The sequence below is a fragment of the Lipotes vexillifer genome, unplaced genomic scaffold, assembly GCF_000442215.2.
Source record: "Lipotes vexillifer unplaced genomic scaffold, Lipotes_vexillifer_v1.1 scaffold49, whole genome shotgun sequence".
NCBI classification, from domain to species: Eukaryota; Metazoa; Chordata; class Mammalia; order Artiodactyla; family Lipotidae; genus Lipotes; species Lipotes vexillifer.
Window position 1 is genome coordinate 2,300,761 of NW_006790551.1, and position 19,993 is coordinate 2,320,753.

Genomic DNA, 19,993 nt, shown 5'->3' on the forward strand with positions numbered 1-19,993 from the left:
AAACTGTATCATAGCTTTCACTTTTGGAAGAAGAAAAGAACAAAAACAAAAAAACACCCACAACAAAACGAAACCCATAGTATTCCAGAGTTTCCAAGGAATCCAACGACTAATTTGGTAGGCTGCAGTATTTATGACCTCTTCATTAACCTCATTTTCTCCTTGGATTTCATTGATAAATAAAGCTCAGGCCTACTTAGAAAAGAGATCTGTCCTGCTAAAATTCAGCATCATGAAGTGTTCCAAAGCCCCTGCTCAGCACACAAGGAATATACAACTTCTCTTACGAGGAGAAACTTCAGGAGAGACCAGACGTGCCCACCCAAGTTCCTTGTTGAATGTGGTCACAAAATCTGAACCCAAAGGCAAGCTGTTTTCTTCTTGGGACCATGGTTGTAGCAGTTCCTTGAAATGTACAGTGAAGGGATGCCGAGCAACCACAGCCCTCCCAGGTAAGGGGTTGAGTTTTAGAAAAGACGCACTTCCTCAGGCCACGGCACAGAAGGCAGCCCTCCAACTACCGAAGCAGAGAACAAGGCTTTTCCACAAATTCAGTACATCTGGGTTCCCCCACCCTCCCTTTTTTTCTCATTTGGTAAGTATCCAACCGTCCAGAAATTCATGGCTACAATAGAGACTGACGGCGCAACGACTTTCATACTGGTTATTATTATTTTTTTTTAATTCTGTCAGTGAGCAGCATTTCCCAGTTCTACCCCCCCAAAAACTAAGTTCTGATGGCAGCTCCATCAGGTGGGATCGCAGGATGCCTCTGTGATTAGGGTCCGTGCAGCATGGGTATCAGTTGGGCGCACTGGAGGGTCAGGAAGGCAGGGTCTGTCCAGTGTCTGGAGGCAGCTGTTGCAGGCGCTCTACCAGCTAGCCCTGACAGCTTCAATATCACTCACCAGGTTCTGTGCCAGGCAGATCCCAAAAATCTGGGCAAGGAAGGAAAAGACAGTCAAACAGTAGAACTTTTAACTTTAGATCAGGCTTTTCTTTGGCTACTGAATTCCACTTTTTAAAAATCTTTGATTTTTTTAAAATTGAGATAGAATTCACATCCCACAAAATTCATCCTTTTAAAGTGTATAAGTTATAGTGATTTTCGGTATATTCGTGAGGATGTGCAACTATCACCGCTATCTAAATCCAGAACATTTTGGTTACCCCAAAAAGAAACTCTGTACCCATGAGCAGTCATCCAGACCCCACCCCCATCCCAACAGGCCTGGCAACCACTAAGCCACATTCTATCGCTATGGATTGGCCTATTCTGGACATTTAATATAAACAGAATCATATAACATATGGCCTTTTGTGTTGGTCTGCTTTCATGTAGCAAAATGTTTTCAAGGTTCGTCCACGTTGCAACAGTAGTTCAATCTTTTCGATGGCTGAATAATATTCCATTATATGGATACACCACATTTTGTTTATCCATTCATCAGATGATGGACATTTAGATGGTTTTCACTTTTTGGCTATTGCAAATAATGCTGCTCTGAACATCTGTGTACTTTTTGGGCGAACATGTTTTCAGTACTTTTGGGCACATACCTAGGAGTAGAATTGCTGCGTCATATGGTAACTCTGTTTAATTTTCTCGTGAACTGACAAATTGTTTTCCAAAGAGACTGCATCATTTTCATTCCCTTCAGCAATGTATGAGGGTTCCAATTTCTCCACATCCTAACCAGCTCTTGTTATTGGTTTGTCTTTTTTATTATAGCCACCTTGATATGTTTGAAGTGGTATGTCATTGTGCTTTTGATTTGAATTTCCCTCCCAGTTAACGATGTCATTACAAATAGCTAATGTGTATTTTCTTTGGAGAAATGTCTATTCAAATCCTTTGCCCACCTTTAAATTGGGTTTGTCTTCTTTTATTGTTGAGTTGTTCTTCATATGTTCTACATACTGGGTCCTTGACAGATGTACTGATGTGCAAATATTTTCTCCCATTTTGTGGGTTGTCTTTTCACTTTCTTGATAGTATCATTTTCAGCACAGAAGTTTTTAATTTTGAAGAAGCCCAATTTGTCCACTCTTCCTTTGGTTGCTTGTGCTTTTGGTATCGTATCTAAGAAAACACTGCCTAATTCAAGGTCACGAAGATTTACACCTATACTTTCTTCTAAAACTTTTATAGCTTTACCTTTTACATTTAGGTCTTTGGTCTGTTTTGAGTTTTTATTTTTATTTTTTGGCCAAACCATGCAAGCTAGCAGGATCTTAGCGCCCCCCACCCCCCAACCAGGGATCGAACCCAGGACCCCTGCAGTGGAAGCACAGAGTCCTAATCACTGAACCGCAAGGGAATTTTGAGTTAATTTTTATATGTGATGTGAGTTAGGGGTCCAGATACAATCTTTTGCATATAGATATCCAGTTGGTCCAGCACCGTTTGTTGAAAAGACTACTGTTTCTCCATTGAATGGTCTTGGTTTCCTGGTCAAAATATCAGCTGACCATAGATATAGAGGCTTTTTTGAACTTTCAATTCCATTCCACTAATCTGTAGGTCCAACCTTATGCCAGTACACTCTATCCTGATCACGGGAGCTTCGTAGTAAGTTTTGAATTGGGAAGTGTGGATTCTCCAACTTTGTGCTTTTTAAAGTTTGTTTTGCTATGCTGGGTCCCTTGAATTTCCATATGAATTGTTGGATCAGCTTGTCCATTTTTGCAAAAAAAGGCAGTTGTAATTTTGGTAGGGGTTGCACTGAATCTGTACATCAATTTCGGGAGTACTGTCACCTTAACAATATTAAGTCTTCCAATCCGTGAATGCGAATGGCTTTCCATTTATTTAGGCCTTCTTTAATTTCTTTCAACCATGGCGCCTCATTTGTGACCCTCTAAGTTAAAGGTGTCACATCACCATAAGATGCAAAGCCTAGCTCTTGGGACTTCCCAGGAGGAAAAGTAGGTGCTCTCTTCCCTCACAGCACTTTGGCAAGGTGGCCCAGAGAGAGAAAGGAGCAGAGCGTATCTGTGAAACTCCAAAAAGCCTTAGCCTTTCCACTGGGCAAGACTCTACATCTGACCATTCCTGTCTGACCGGTTGTCACAATGCCGCATTACTGAGCCCATGGCAATGTTGGAATGCCAGCAGGCAAATACTGACCCAGTCAATTTCTCTTTCTTGAAAAGGAAAAAAAAAAAAAAAAAAAAGGTTTCCTAAAGTCTTTCAGGACAGTAGCATCTAAAATCAGAGCTTCAATAAAATACAAACCAAATATAGTTGAGGTCTGTTCCCCAGCCCTCCAATGTGTCTTAAAAACTGTGAAATGATGGTGAATAAGCAAAGCTCCTGTCCTGGTGAGTGCTCTCCCAGGGCATCATTTCCCTGCGACATCCATCTTACCTGTAGCAATGCAATGCCTATAAAAATACCAGCCACAATGGTTAAGTTGTCCTGCAACCACTTCTCAAACTGGGGCACACAGCCTTTCGTGTAGATTACAATCTGCTGATCGACTTCCTTCAGAAGGGAAGAGGAGAGCACAGCATCACTAAGCAAGTTCAAAAGCTCCTCCAACACCCTTCGTGCTAAGCGACAAGACGAGTTTCCACTTACTGGCTTTTGCCTGGCATCATAGCCACACTGAGTGTTGATGACATCTTCCTGGTGGAGAAAAGAAACAGAAGAGTGAAATTCACTCTTGTCAGAGAGAAAGCCCACCTAGGGGTCAGCAGAGGACCCCTTTTAAGTGCTGGTCAGAAAATCTTGATTTGGGCACACAGACGTCCCAGGCACCATGTTAAACACTTTTACACATAATTCCACGGAATTATTATAACCATCCTCAGAAGTAGGTATTAAATATCCCTTCCTTTCCAAATGAGGAAAACTGAGACTCAGGAAATATCAGATAGACTAGTAATTCCATTATGTGGAAGGCTCTAGATTCAAAGTTGATAATCTCAAGAAGCTTACGCATTTAGGAAACTGGAGACATAAAAACCACAGTTAAAGGTTTCTTATAATTACTTTCATGACTATATTCACTTATGATCTTTTGGGGGGAATTCTACTTTTAAATCTATATACTTGTATGTGATTTAAATGATTTTTCAATGAGAAGGAATTATTCTGATAATTTTAAATGATACCCCGACCACACAGCACGTGGACAGATGCCCTGAAATCTTATAGGCCTGATCAGAAACGTGGGTTCCGCTGCTTTAGGTGTGTTTATGTTTCCCCTCTGGAGGGTACGGGGTGGATTTTATTAGCTTAGCATTTATGGAATAAGATATCTCTACCCAGAGGATCTGTCGTTGAAAGGGGGGGCACAACACCTGAGAATCTTCAGAATTCTTCTGATGGAACGGTAACTCAGGGCAGGGGCTGGAGACGGAGAGAGCAAGGCTTGCATCTACTGCCTGGGTGGGCGCCCTGGGCTCTGTGCTGGGCGCTCTCTTGCCTCCCAGCCTCCTCAGAGGAAAGGAGAAGTGAGCTAGTGCTCACTGAGGGCTCAGAGCAGGGCAGCACAGTCCTTACCGACTCTGTCTCCTTCAGACCACCTCTGGTGGGCAGCCTACGAGAAGCTGTGCTTTGCTATCTCAGACCACTGTCCCCTCTTGTCTCTTTATTTTTTTTCATCTTTTTAAATCGAAGTGTAGTAGATTTGCAATATTGTATTAGCTTCAGGGGTACAGCATAATGATTCAGTATCCTTACAGACGAACCATGCCCCCTTTTAAAGAGACCTGCACCGCCCCCCCCTACCTTGCAGGGGAAAATCAGCCATGAACTCATCAGCGCCCACTCGGCTCTGCTCCTTGTGGGGAAGGGCGGGTCTGGGAGAGGACACCTGGGGACTGACCAGCCAGAGAGAGGCTGAAGAGGGCGGAAGGGCCAGGGGCACCTTTTCTCTCACATTCATTGTTCTAACCCTCGATTCTGGCTTTTAACTTACAGCAGGGGTGCTGCATTTTAAGCTGTTCTATATACCAGGCACATGATTTGACTCAAAATACAATCAAACCTGTGGTAAAGAGGGTGGCTTGTGAACAGGTTTATGTTTTTGTTTTTTTTTAAAAAAAGAATGACTGTAGTCATTCTGGCCCAGAGTCTGGGCAGCTGCAGTCTTCCTGCAAGTGGTCTCGTCCTAACTTGTCTCAAACTCTTCTGCTATTCCTAGTATTCCTTCGGAGCTAAGTGGACAAGAAAAGGGTTACTAACCCCAAGCAATGCAGAGAGCTTCCACAAAAGCCCATCCTTCTCGCAAAGAAGGAATCACAGTCAATACAGGCAGCTGCCTGAGTCTAAGCTCAGTTCCATCACTTGCCAGCAATGTGAGCTTGGGAAAGTTACTTAAACTCCACGGGCCTTGATTTCACCTGAAAAGGGAAGATAATGGTGGTATCTGCCAGCAGGGATGTTCCAAACTTAAGCCAACACACAAAAAGGCTTAGAATAGGAACCAGCACATACCGCTAAATTAAGGTCAGGGATGATTACTCCTACTGGGAAGATCTGAGCACTAACCCCCCTACAGGAGCTACAGTTAGGAATAAGAGGGTAAGAGGTTTCCAGAAAAAACCCACTCTGCTCATCCCACACACGCTCTCGGTGTGATGCGCGGAGCAGGCCAACGGGTTGCTGGCAGCCACTTACTGCGGGGTCTTTAGTACAGCAGGAGAAGGGCACGCCGCATCGCTCTCGACTTGCATTGGAATCTGTGCAATTGAAGTAAATATTTAGGTTCCAATCATCAGCTCCAAAAGCCCCACAGCACTGCCACTAGAGCAAACAGGAGAGAATTAGAACATCTCGACTTGGAGGCGACCAGGTGCCTACACTTGCACCCGCCAGGATGACCCACACCCAGCTTCTGCCAAGCTCTAACCTTCTCTGTATCTCAGAATTTATTTTTAAACCAACTGAACATAAAGGGCCCCTGTAAAAGCTTCCAAGGTAAGGCTGAAGGTTTGTAAGGATGTGTTGGCGTGAGATTTAGAAAACAACTGATGAGACCCGTGGTGTTAGGTGGAAGACGGGCAGAGCCTGAGTTGTACAGCAGGGCCCAGTTAGAGATAAGCAAGACAGAAAACAGCGGTAGTGTCTGAAGGAGGCAGCTGGGGTTGTGGGTAGGAGATCTAGAGGCTTACTTTTTTTAAAATTTCCATCTCTACACCTGAACGCTTTTTAAAAAAAATCCATTTTATTGAGGTGTAATTGATATACAATAAACTGCACATATTTAAAGTATACAATTTTATAAGTTTTGACACACTTATACATGGTAAAACCATCACCACAAGCAAGACAGTGAACATACTCGTTACCTTCCCCCAAGTTTTAGAGGCTTACTTTTCATTCTATATCTGTTTCTACTCTGAATTTTTATAAACAAGAGTGTGTATTTACATTTTCAACCTGAAAAACATTCAATCATCTAATTAAAATATAATCAAGCAAGCTGTTAAATTCAGTGGGTCTTAAACGAGGCCTGATTCAAGGGCCGCTCCATCATAAGCCCCTTTGACACTCCCCATGCTGGACTAGCCCTGCTTCTCCAAGGTAAATAAACATCAAGCCTTGACCATTTTAAGGGTTTCAAGACCAATAGCGACTTCAAAGTATTAAAGGCCACGAGAGAAAAGTGAAATCACATGAAATAACAGAATCTCCATATAAAGCAGACAGCATCTCAAGAGAACGTGTATCGCATGTTATTCCAACTCATCGAGTCCTCCGAGGGCTTGGGTTGTGCATCTCCAGTTTGCCTACAATGCCCCATCAGATTTGTCACGCAAACTAGTCAGCAATAATACTTGGCAAGGTGTGAGCTTGCATCCGTTATGACCCAACAAAACAGTGAAGCCTGCTGAGGAGATGAAACAGGGCTTAACTTCACACCTGAGGGACAGCAGGCTCCAGGACAGTCGTTGCTGTCACCGAACAAAGGCCACACAATTCAGCTCGCTTCCGAGCACCTAAGGAGGGCAGGGGGCCTCCCTCGCGCCGATGGAGCTCTCTCCTCCCTTTATCAAAGGGACCCCAGCTCACTCTGGAAAACTGTCCAACCAAGAGACAGCCACTGGTCCGCGGAGCTTCTGTCTGCCCTCCAGTTCCGCCATATACGTGAACGTCACGGACACGGCTCTCCAGGTCTGCTCACCTTATCCAGTTTCTCAGTGCATGCAAATAAAGGCCTGTCAGTTTGTAGGACAATAACACCTGAAGCCTGATATAAAACCATGTACATCTTATGAGAGTGTCATGATATCCCCACGAGTTAAGTAGCTGCTACTGTTATTCCCATTTTACTCTTGGGGAAATAGCTCAAGGTCCTATTAGCCCGAGGTCACTTAGCTAATCAGATTCTGGCACTAGCTGTGTCTTCCGAACCCTTGTTTATACCATCCTGCGTTGTGAGTGGAACAGGGCATCTGCTACTTTGTTCGCATCGCAGAGGCTGTCACGTCGTAATGTTGAGAAACCTGAGTGGGGTGGCTCTACTCCACAGGCTCTTCACTTGTGAGAAGCCACCAAGGCTTGACTTTCAGTTTTAGCTGCGGGTGCTATAATAATATTTGGATAGGCACAATTCTAGGAACTTTGTGGATAAACATTCTATTGACTAAGTATATTATTATGAGCTATGAAGTGTGGAGAATGATCAAAAAGGGGGCCAAGAATAGGAAAGAACCCACATCTAACACCAAAGAACAGGGTTAAACCTATAGCAAAACAATAGTCTTCAAATGTCCATAGGAATGGGCACCTTTGACTCTAACGTTTTTGCCTAAGAGTTTTCTTCCTTGTTCTTAGTAGAAATTGAGGTAAGTGAAAATAAGACATTTCCCATTAGGGTACATATCGTGTATGCCCTAGAACAAGTCAGAAAATAATAAATACACAAGCAAACAGACAAAAGCCCATGCAGAAAAGTCAGAGGTACGTTCCAGCTGGCAGGTGCAGAAGCCAGGAGGAGTTTTCATTGGGGTCATCCTTCCGAGAAGGCTTTCAACTTGAAAATAAACGAAATTTAAACTTACATATTCCTGGGTGAAGTCTATGAGGTTTTGCAAATCAATGTCATCCCTGTACGCTCTGATGTTGTTGTTTATAAAGAAATACAGCTGGTCTTTGATCCAGTCTTTGAAAACAAATGCCAGAACCCCGGCAGTGAGCTCCAGGAAGAAAATGATTCCCAGGAATACAGAAAACTAAAACAAAAGGCACATACACAGAGAACAGTTATAAGGGCTATTTTGATCCTATACAGTCAAATGCTTCCTTCTAAAAAGGTTTATAATACCATTGGGTTGTTACCCATGGCCAAAGCAGATAACCTTCAGTTTCTTAAGATTCATTAATAGAATATTACACTCCAAGAAAGGATTTTTAAAAATCACTTCAAAATCACATTTTAGGGGCTCTGGTGTTCCATGTGGTAATTAACCAACAAAGCCCATAAGCAGACATGGATAACAGGAATTCCTCATTAGACCCACATTAAGGCCTAATGAATTTCTCCTGATTGATGCATTCGTCAGACGCTTGAACAACGACCTGCTCCTACCTCTAGTAAGCTTTTGTAACGCTGAAAGATAAATTAGCCCAGTATTTTAAGATCGCCTGTCATTTGTTACCGTGGCCTTGATTCTGTATGCAATATAGCCCTTTTCCGGATTCAGATACTGTGTTAATTCCCCTTTGCACCTGCTACACGGGGTAAAACAGCAGATGGGTTCATTTTAGGTGAAGAGGTCAAAGAGGAACTGGGTGGGAAGGAGGGGGCAGCTGTGACATGAAAATAATTTCCCGTGATGCAAACAAAATGAAACCACTGGGTTGAGGGCTTTCTTGGGACAGCAAGCTGTGCCAGCTTTCCTTTGTGAAGCACCAGGCTCAGAATATTTTAAACAGCATCAACACGCAGCCAGAGGAAGACTTCCGGTTGACACAGACAACAAGAATTTAAAAGGAAGGTTGGAGACCACAGGTTACAAGGTAATTGCCCATAAATCTGCATAAATTTCCCTTTCATCTAGAAGACCCAGAAGTGTCTCATCTTAGTCATATCAACGTCCCGCTCACGCCCATGGTTCTTTCCACTTCCTCCCACCCCCATGTTCTCACCCTTTTCAAACTATTTTGCTCAAGCCATTTACGAGAAATGAGGCTGTGAAGGACCAGAGAGTAAACGGCAGGCAAAATTCTGTGGACAAGGGCAGAAAGGGTGGCACTGGGGCCACCCGCTGAGCCGAGCTCCTGAGGGCTCCTGCCACACAGGGAGAGGCTGGGGAGGTAGAGGGGCTACGGTCTGCTGTGCCTACACTCAGCGAGCAGACAGCATGCAGCCAACCAAGAGGAAAATATATTGGCGACGGGTGCAAAGGAAGCTACAGCTACTTACGAAAATAAAAGACAAAAAAGGTTTATTCACTCAGCAAACACCTACTGAATGGCCCACAAGAGATCAGGCTCGGGCCTAGGTGGGCTTTGCAGAGGCAAGGATAAGTAGGACCACAGCTCTGCCTCCAAAGAGCCCACAGTCTTATGTGAGGGTAGGAAAGGACCGTGGGGTCAGGTCTTTCCACATTAGATGTCAGTATATCTGGCAGTGTTTATCCAGGGTGCCAAGTGCCATTCTCGGAGGCTGGGCATGAGGGGAGGGGTGGAAGGAAGAAAGAAGTGCCTGCCAAAGTCTAGGACCCCAAGGTCTAGGTCCCAGTTCTAGACGCTCCAGCTCAGCCCCTCAGGTTCCATAGAGCTCCTGGTCATCTGTCCTTGATGAGTTCACTTTAGAAACAGAATCTAAACAGTTCTTAACAATCATCAGTAGTACCCATCATTTCAAAGTGAGCTTTCCTCAATCTAGAAAAAAGGAAAGAAAAAAAATCCCATCACTTTCACACAATGCCTACCCCACCGCATAAAACGACTCCCTCCTTTATCGGGTACTACCCTACACATGTAAATATGACAGTTATCACACTATAGAAATGAGAGAATCATAGCTAGTTCACAGGCGCGCACATGCAAAATAGCAAAACAGAGGTCAGGCAAAGGTTTTAATTAGACTTTTGGTCTCATCTCTATCAAGGTGAGGCCCAGTCGCCCTGGTAAGTTTTCTCATAATGTTACGTAATATATGTATCAGAAATTGAGTCCAAATTAAATTCTTATCAAATATTTGGCAGAAATCAGCGTCCTTCGGGTCCTATGAGCTAATTTCCCCCATTTCTGAAGGTGCAGAGACTGACTCACAGGCTTCATCCAAGGGCCTCAGTCAGTCAGGAAGCTCCATTTTCTCAGCTCCCGGATTTTCCCCCAGCAGTTCTCTTAGCCTTATGACATCAGATGTTTGAAGCTGTTTGGAGCCATGTTGACATTACTTCCTACTTCCTTCATAGCTCCTGCTTCAAAGCATATTCTAGGCCAGTTTTGACTGTTTGTACTAAATGGAGAGAGAGGGCATTTAAAATATTCTCCAAGACTTAAAAAAGCCAAGAAACAACACAGTTCTCTTCATTTCCAACGTGGGACTTCATAAATTAAGAAGCCAATCTAGAGAAATGTATGTATTTCTGCCTGTTCAGTTAACTCTGGTATCTTTAACTACAAAAATCATCAACTATATTAAACAGGCTACCCTTATAAACTAAACTATATGCAATTAAGTCACATTAAAGGGGAGCAAGGAGACTAACGCTGATAAAATAGGGGCCAGTAGTAAGTATGATCTGTGGCCCAATGAGGCTACAGAAAAGCTGAGTGAGGTGAGCTCAAGCATCTCACACCAAGAAGACTGGCAGGTTGGTAGGTCACAATCAGGGACAAAGCTCTCCTGAGGGCTCCAGAGGTCAAGACTAGGTGAGGAATGAAGTAATTTGTGTGTGTGTGTGTGTGTGTGTGTGTGTGTGTAAGACAAATGGAGTCTTGGAAAACTATTCCCAACACAGACCTATGTATAAAGAACAGAGAACCAACTGCTCATTAAATTGTACACAGGACCAAGCATCCCTTGGTTTTCCCTGTTAGCATGAGTCATATGAACTTTCAGAACAGCCTCCAGAACCTTGTCTGAGGCAGAGCCGCCCAAATGCAAAATGAGCTAGCCCAAGGGGCCAGTGAGAGGACAGCGTCTGCTCTTCTTAGGGCGATTCAAGAAAAGATGCCAGAGGAGATGTGGCAGAAGTGCGGGGGAAGGGAATCACATAGGGCATGGCCGTTGGGACTAGTTCTGGCCAATGCTCTTGTTTTAAATGAAAATGCCGTTAGATGATGATGTGTCAGCCGAGGTAGAGAATGACCCTAGGAACAGGGGATATAACGCTAAGGCTGTTCTTCCAAAGTCCCACCATCTTCCCTCCCCACAGGATGGTGGGGTTTTGAAAAATCATTTTTCTGTTCTTGGAGAGGGGCGTGGATACTGTCGTACACTGGGCTGTGAGACAGACGCTCACCAGAATGCCAAGCTCGAGACAGACAGGCACACTTAGCTGAAGCTGACCACTGGCTACACCTACCAAACTGATTTCAAACACACACAAGTAAACACATGCCACTTTGATCTCCTGAGGAAGGAATCTCCAAAGGAAAAGGCTTTTACTTTTCATTCTCGGCTTTTAATACTTATCTACCCCCTGGTTAAACTCCTCCTCCAAAAATATTCATGCTAACAATGATCACACCAAATACCCGCAAGGGATCTAAAAATTATGCTGGTCACACAAAGGAGGCCTTTGCGCTGGCAAAGAACACAGGAGATATGCATTTACTGTTTCTCTTTATTCACCAGAGCCTACTGCTTAACAGATTTAATCTGGACATGTCACAGACACTGTGCTTAGGTCTGGTTTCTCTAAACCAACTACCTCAACAGCTTTCTATTGACTATGTGCTTAAAAGAGGGGGCAAAAAATCATTCAAAAGAAGAAAACTAGGTACCTAGATAGACCTACCTTAGTCCTAAAGCGATTTTAGGGATTGGAATGCAAACTCATGATACCCATGTACAAAGCCTCCATGGATGGCATGGGGAGGGGCTGGTGCTGATATTATTAAGGAGGCAGGGGCAGAGGAGGATGGAGGGTGGGTATCTAGAGAGCCCTCCTAAAAGAAAAGCATTACCCAGGCCACATGCTTGCCAGTGCCTTCGGTACGGCTCACTCTTGCTGGTAGACGGGGTCCTTTTGATGTGAGATGAGAGTTTGGCTCTCAACCTGAGAGCAGAGTGCGGTACTTACAAACTTGAGAAGGAAAGTGTTTTCCCGTAGAGCTCCAATGCACCCAGCAAATCCCAGAATGAACATCACTCCTCCTACCACGAGGAAGAGCCAAACTGGGTCAAAGCCGCCAAGATCGGTGATGGAAGAGATGTTGGACAGAACTCCCTGGAAGCGGAAAAGAACACACAACAGGGTGCCAGGAGGCGGGGTCAGTTTTCTATCATGAAAAGATGACTGCCACTGTCTTTCCCCACCCCACCCCAAGAAAACCTTGAGAGGTATCTGACTGTCACATCATATCAAGAAACACCACCAGACAGAAAGAAAGAAAGATAGACAGATAGGAAGATAGGCAGATAGGTAGGTAGGTAGATAGATAAAACAAAAGAAAAGAAAAATTACTTTCCAAGGTCTACATGGGTTCATATTTTTGGTAAAACTACATAAAGCAAAGACATGACCCCTAGAAACCGTCACCAGATCCTGTATGGAGAAGATGTGGATGTTACTTTGCTTTCTGTGTCTCCAAAAATAAGTGGTCTGAGTGAAAAACAGATGTGTAAGAAAGACACCTCTCAATACCCAAGAGGTGTCATTCTTACATCCCCAGGGCATGCAGATGCCAGACAAGGGCCACCTTCAAATCACTGGCACTTCTCAGGAAATAGGGTAGAGCTGGAATCTTAAAGCTAATATAGGGCAGCCAGTCCCAGCCACAAGCCCCTAAAAGTTTTCCAGGGAAAACTCACCTCAGGTCCACCCTTGAGCTCCCTGGGAGACCCTATCAGGCTCAGATCCCCAAAGCCCACCTGGGTGGTTTGTGCCGATGGCTGTCCCACACTGAGTTATTAGGGTATTTCCTTACCCTCATTTAAATGACTTAAAGATCAAAGGTTACTCCCTGGCTTGCAACCCGTTTGTTCTCCTGCCAAAAGAACCCAGAGTAATTTCATTTCTCCACAAACAATGCCACTTCTTTACTGAAATTTTCTCTCCCTTAAGTGTGATACCACATCAAATACCACCCAGAACCTGTTAGAAATTTTATGAGATGTTTTCCTCTACGATGGAAGGTATATATTTACTATTCATTCTTACAGAGGCCAGCTACTGCTATTTTGAAATTGTGGAGGTATGTGAGTCTTAAATACCCGATATCATCAGTATTTTATTTTCTTATCTTATTAAATTTGTTGTGAGCTCTCAAAATACCCCCAGAGTACCATGGTATAGTTTGCTATAAAGTCTTAATATTAAACAATTTGTTTGCAAAGCGTTCCCAACAACCTGGAAAAACAGGAATACTCATTTCATTTTATCCTTGAGGAAAATGGAACCCAGAGAGGTTTGGTGATTTGCTGCAGGTCACACAGCTATTGATTTTTTAGAATCAGAACAGAATGTCTACTTCAATAATCTTTCTCTACCAAGTGGAAGCTGTGTACTTGCTTCCCAGCACTTTTCAGTCAGCACTAATCAACACCTGAGTTTAGGGTTTCTATGTTTTAACCCATTTTAAGGTTGTAGGAACACTGAACAAGAGAATTTTGTTTATAAGCTTTCTGTTTCTTGCAGGGGTGGGCGCAGGGTGGGCAGGAACCACTTTAAGGACGGTAATAGGATACTAATAATAGAACACGTATGAGGCACAAAGGACTCCTAAAATGCACAACTTTAACCTTATGAAAAAGGCCAGAGTTTCAATAAAGTCAGAGATGAAGGGCTGAGAGATTATTAAACACTTAGGAATGTAGGGTGTATTCACTAATGTCTGGGGTGACATCATACGAGGCAACCACACCCTTCGTGAAACTGCATAGATCAATGGTTTGATCCAACCTTGTGTTTCTTAGATTTCCAAGCTCTGAACTATGAATACTCCGGGGGGGCGGGGGGGAAAGGAAAACCCAGAAATACTGTAACCAATTCCCCACCTACCCAAATGATGCTGAGAAAAAAAAAAAATTGCCAGAAGTCAAACAAAATCTAAGCGACAGTGCTGAGGGTCCAGAATTGGAAGGAAATCAACTTCTCCCCTCAGAATGCCTTTAAACATAGGTGGTAATATTTAAGGTCTTAATGTTTTGGACCTGCCCAGCCAGGGGAGGACAGGACTTTGAGGGTGTGTGATAACATTCCTAAACCTTAAAAAGTCAACGTAATTATGGAAGAAGGAGGTGACTCAATTTACTTGGCACCAAAAAGAGGCAGCAGGGCTGGAAGGGACAGGAGGAGATGTCAGTTCCAGCATAAAGAGGTCTTTCTAATACCAGCGGGTCTCCAGCAATGGGGCACAGAAGGCGGCCTGAGAAACATGGGCTTCCCCTGGCGGGAGCTGAAGCTATGAACCTCCCTCCCTCAGCCGTGCTCCAGGAGGGATTCTCAAAGAGGAGGGGAATTTGGCACTTACTGTCCTTTAGGTTCCTTCCAGTTTTAAGACCATTGTATGATTTCATCCATTTTTAATGGGCTTTTTATTTGTGATTCACACCAAAGTCTGAGCAAATATCAGATTGTTCCCAAACACTCTTCCATGATCTATGGCTGTACACAGAGAGCTCCATGGATAACAGGACAGTTATCTGAGGAATTTAGCAAAACAAGCAAACCAACACACACCTGTGCCTGAAATACCGAGACCCTCCCTCGCCAAAAGGCAAAAAAAAAAAGTATGGTCCCAACTGTCAGTAGATTCCTGGAGCACTGTCCTCTCTGGGTTTAATTTGGAGGATGAGAATTTGGCTTCTCAGACTCATTTTCATACTTTTACCCTCCCCAGCCTGCAGGGGCAGTTTTAATTGAGAGGCCTTCAACTGTTTCCATGGAAACAACAATCATTTGGGGGCTGAGCTGGACTGAAGATTCTACTCATTTAATCCCACATTCTGGCAAAAGACAGGGCTGGAGACAGATACTGAGAGCTTGTAGGAAATAATATTCTGCAGAGGACAGAAAAGACAACCAAAAACTTTATTTTTAATGGATTCCAGGTAGTTATCAGCCGGAAACTAACCTGAACCTTAAAACACAAAGTACGGCAGTCAAGGCCCAGTTTTCTTTTCCTGAGGATTAGGATAGCTAACCTGGATGGGGATGGAAAAAAGACTTACTCTTTCACCTGTGCAATGTCTCCAAATACTCACTGAAGAGCAGTCTTACTGTTTCTAACTACGCAGAGAAACCAAAGAGGAGCTGAACATAATCCTGGCAACAATGACTGGGGACTACAAAAATGATAGGCACTTGACAGCTCAGCCTTCTGTTGTCTCAAAGATGGGGTCTTTCACCGGACTTTTTAACTGTGTTAAACTCAATTTGACAGATGAGTAAAAAGCGCTAGGACATGCCAGCTGAAGAATAATTATAATTAAAGCTTGTAGTTGAAAAGAAGCCGGAAGAAAAAAAAAAAAATCCAACATTACAGTTAAGTCTGCCAAGTGACTTAAAATAGGCATTCAGATTCGTGGTAAATCCTGAGGAATGTGCAAGCACAGCAGCAGCAGACACCTTATCTTCCGGGCACCTGTGGGCACCACCCTCTCCTTCAGGCAACAGCGCCTCCCTCTTCTTGTAAGGATTCCTCCTTCCCAAACCCACTCCACGACCACCTCAGAGCTGCCAGCTCTCACGTGACCCCACCGCCCCGGTAGGAGTCGGAAAGCCTGAAATTCCCTGCCTCTGACACCAGGATCTGGAATAGGCATCTGTCTAGCGGCTGAAGCTATAAAAGGCTCAACTCTGGAGCCACGTGCAGTGTGTTTTTCACCTTGTGGAGAAAGTCAGTCTGTAGCGAGAAACAAAGAACAAGGGTAGGGGAAGAAAATCCTGACAGTATTATAATCCCTGGCCTGACCATGAATTCTGTGAGTCACTCAGGATCCTTAGACCCCTTGATAGCATACAGTGGTTGTATCTGGATCTGAATTTGCACCTGAGGAGTCCCACACAACACGACAGCTTCGAATAAACTGTGCTTTAGTGTTGCATGTATGCGCGTGCGAGCACACACACGACCAAAACTAAAGCTCACAATCTACCCTGGAAAAAAGTATTGGGTCGGGGGTGGGAAGCAGACGGTGCGGGGTGGGGAGTATAGAGGGAAGGGTTGGATTTAATGATACCTTTACTCAGATGGCTGATATTTCCAGTCAACATATTTCCAGTCAACACAGCAACTGAGCCAGTGTTAATAATCTCCTTCACGTTGACTCACTATCAATTCAGCATCATTAATGAAACAATCAGTTCTGGAAGGAACTTTTAGGTTTTGCCTATGTCACCAACAATACGTACATGATTTCAGCTCCAGTTCTCCACGTTGACTTGAATGGTCAGTCCTTGGGTTTAAATAACCACTTTTTAGAACTCAAACTTATTGAAAAAATAAACCAATACAAAACGTTATCTGGCTACTCTCCTTTGTACCCAGAGCTGCTGCTAATGTGAGAAGAGCACACACAGAGCCTGAATTTGCACCCCAGTAATAAGTCCTCCCCCTGCCTGGATCCTGCAGCAAAGCCCTGGGAGTTAAAGACGTCAAGGGTACTGGCCTTGTGCGTAAGGTCAGAAAATAGCATCCTATGAAGCTGAATCTAACCGGAATAAGGATAAATGGATGAAGAGCGGAACAGCTGTCCACGTGTACTTATTCCTTTAGCCATTTGTTATGGTTGACATGAAGGTGGAATTCTGAACAGGAGCAGCAAAGACAGAAAAGGAATGAGTGAGAGCCAGAGACCAAGATTGCAGGTCACAAGAAGAATCTATTCGAATACTGTAGAGTCAAGAATAAAAGGAGGATTTCTCATACACATATCCTTTGTTAATACATTAAGATTACATTAAGAAAAACTAGTGTAAATGAACATCCATAAGAATTCTTCATATTCATGCTGTATACACCTGTACCTATATTCTTGTGACCCTCACTCATCTCCTCCAAGTCTACAGCTGTTGCTGCAGCAGAGGCAAAAACAAATCGACCGTAACCACGTGCTGCTGTAAAGACACAATGAAGAGCAGTCAATTTAAAAAGTTAAAACAAATATTTCCGGCAAATTAGCCATTCCACAAATTGGCTGTTAGACAACTAGCTTTTGGCATATCAATCTGGAGCCTTTAAGAGATGACTGCCAAGGAAAATAGGAGATTTCCATTAACCAGACAGTATCTCTCAGAATTTAGCAAGGAGACCAAGATGTGTCTAAGAAGAAATAAGACACGTTAATGGAACACAGCTGAGGCAATATCATTATAACAGAAGTTTAGAAAGCCAACAAACAAAAAATGTACTGATGTGTATCTGTCACCATACAAGGGAGACTCTGAAATTCCAGCTACTTAGACAAGTCTGCTCTAGGATGTGGCAGAGAGCAGTCCAGGGTCGGCCTCCTCCTGGCACAAGCCACCCTGTACTCAAGCCACCTGGCTCACCAGCAATTTCCCCTGGAATCCAGAAAAAGGGCAGCCTGGACAAGGGCTAGATGTAGGGCAGACAGACAGACGGGACATCGCAATACAGACTACCTTGTCTTGAATCTCAGTTCCACTACCTATTACCTGTGTGATCTCGGTTAAGCTACCAAACCTGCCTAAGCCTCAGTTTCCACATCTATGAAATGGTACCCTACATCATAAGGTTATCATGAGGATGTAGGAAGTTAAATCCAAACACTATGCTAAGTCTTTGGCACATAACGAGAATTCAATCAAAGTTTATCAGCATCGTCATTATCATCACTACTATACTGGACCAAGAGGAAGACATCAGATGCTATAGAAAGCACATTGGAGGGGCTTCTAACCCAACGGCTTTGGAGAGGAATCTATTCTGCTTTGGCACTTGCCCTGCCTGACCCCCTTCTAAGAAACTCCGTGGCCACACTGGATGATCATGTCTAAAGGAGGTGGCGGGAACCGACGTGCCAATCAATCTTCTTTCTTGAGAAACTGGAAGTCACCTAAAAGGCATTCAGAGTAAAGGCAGAAGGGAGAGGCCATGAGTAAGCAAAAGCCAGGAGTAGGCAGAGGCCATGAGGGGGTGGAAGTTGAGAGTACACAGAAGCGGTGCAGCGGAGAAAAGAGCAGTGAGAAGTCAGCCAGTAGCGGAGAGCATGCCCAGCAGCCGGCAGCCACGTGGCCGGGATGCTGCACACTGAACCAGGCCAGGGATACCACCGCTGCCAAGAAGCTGACTGGACACGCTGGTCGCTGAGGATTCATGGCTCCTGAATGACTTTCCAGTTACTAAACCATGTCCCATTCCCTTCGAGATCTCGTCCTCCAGTGGTCTGATGAACATGGTAAGTCTCAGTAAGGATATGACTCCACCCTCCACCCTCCATCTCCCCATCAGCACCTCGTTCATTCAACAATCTCTGGAATTTAAGCAGCCCCTCCCCAGGGTTCGGCGATAAAAGACTATATTCTGAGTGTCACTATTTCTTCTCGGAAGATGTTTTTACACACATGCAGAAATGAAAACGCAAGCAAAACTCCAGAAGGGTTTCAAACCAATAAACCTCAGGAGTGTCTGTGGTTTTCCCCACCAGCACAGAGCAGCCTCTGTGTGCCACCTGGCAAGCTTCGGTCTCTTCTCTCTCAACTCAGCAAAGAAATGCAAAAATAGCATTAATAAGCCCCTAAAGTCTGGGACTCTTCTGCTTTGGCATATACAGGCGCATTCCTTCCAACTGCTGGATAAGAAACAGAGAGACAGGCAAATGGAATGTGCACCCAAAGCCAGGCCAAATGGACCCCTTGGAGATTTATGACCCTGGGCCCTGATTCACCCACCCTCCCTAAACTACTACTGGGTGAAACTGGCAACACTTTTCCTAGAGTAAGAGGGGGAGAAGCATTTCCCTACCTGAGAAAGAATGACAAGATAGGACATTTTCAAGAAAATGAGCTACTCAGAGAGGATGGCCCTGGAGAGCTGGCGATGGGTTTTGAAACAACGTCCACAGGAAGTCCAAGCTGGGACACAGGGGCACAGGGAAATGTGCCCCTTAACAATTCATCGGAGATCCTCAAGGAATGTTACAGGGCAAAGCCACACTGCAAACTCCAAAACACCCATGTATCTAAGGAATTCCTGCAGGATCCAGAGAGAGGATGCAGAGGAATGGGAGCTCGCTGGGACCTGAGTTCAGGGAGATGTGAGGGTGTAGGGGCAGCATAACTCGGGGCCTGAGGAAGACATATAAGGTTAAAGGAAGACCGGATGCTTTCAAGATGTGTGGTTTTCCATTTTTTTCTTGTCAGAAAAGGTCATCGGTGAGATTCAAGTAATCCCTTCTTGCAGATAAAAAACGGCCACGACCTGCTTTTGTGGTGAGAAAGAAAAGGAGGGGTAGTCGTATCTCAGGGCTCCATAAACTACTGCAATCAAGCAGCCACTGGGGAGGACAGCTGCACCAGGTCCCCTTGCTGGTACCACTCTCAGGCCGGGAAACTACCACCACCACCCTGGTGGGAATGACTGCCTCTCTGAACAAGGAAACAGCCACTTGCAAAAGTGCTGCTTTTCAGAAATCCAGCATGTTCCTAGCCACTCTCCAGATATTTCATTTGCACGCCCAGAAGATGAGAGACATACCCAGGAATATTCCTGAGTAAAAAGTTTAAATTGAAATATGTAACAGAGGCTCTGATCACGGTGGCCCTGCAACTAAAGCGAAAAAAAAAAAAAAAAAAAAAAAGTCTAGCCTAGTGGCAGGTGATCACTGTATTCTAGGGCTTCAGAGATACACAACTCATTCAGATCCTGAGCAAACAGGAATCACCTGAGAGG

The 19,993-nt window shown here is 44.3% G+C and overlaps 1 protein-coding gene across 1 annotated transcript in view; it reads right to left on the bottom strand.

Moving 5' to 3' along the window:
• Positions 1–588: 588 nt before the first annotated feature.
• Positions 589–19,993, bottom strand: part of TSPAN5 (tetraspanin 5) — a 176,451-nt gene continuing 157,046 nt past the window's right edge. The window contains exons 3-8 of the mRNA XM_007463791.1: positions 12,217–12,363; positions 8,017–8,187; positions 5,630–5,755; positions 3,584–3,631; positions 3,371–3,487; positions 589–938 (exon numbers count right to left, since the gene is read on the bottom strand). Of these exons, the coding sequence (XP_007463853.1) occupies positions 873–938; positions 3,371–3,487; positions 3,584–3,631; positions 5,630–5,755; positions 8,017–8,187; positions 12,217–12,363 (675 nt within the window). The 3' untranslated portion in view covers positions 589–872. The remainder of the gene's footprint in view (positions 939–3,370; positions 3,488–3,583; positions 3,632–5,629; positions 5,756–8,016; positions 8,188–12,216; positions 12,364–19,993) is intronic.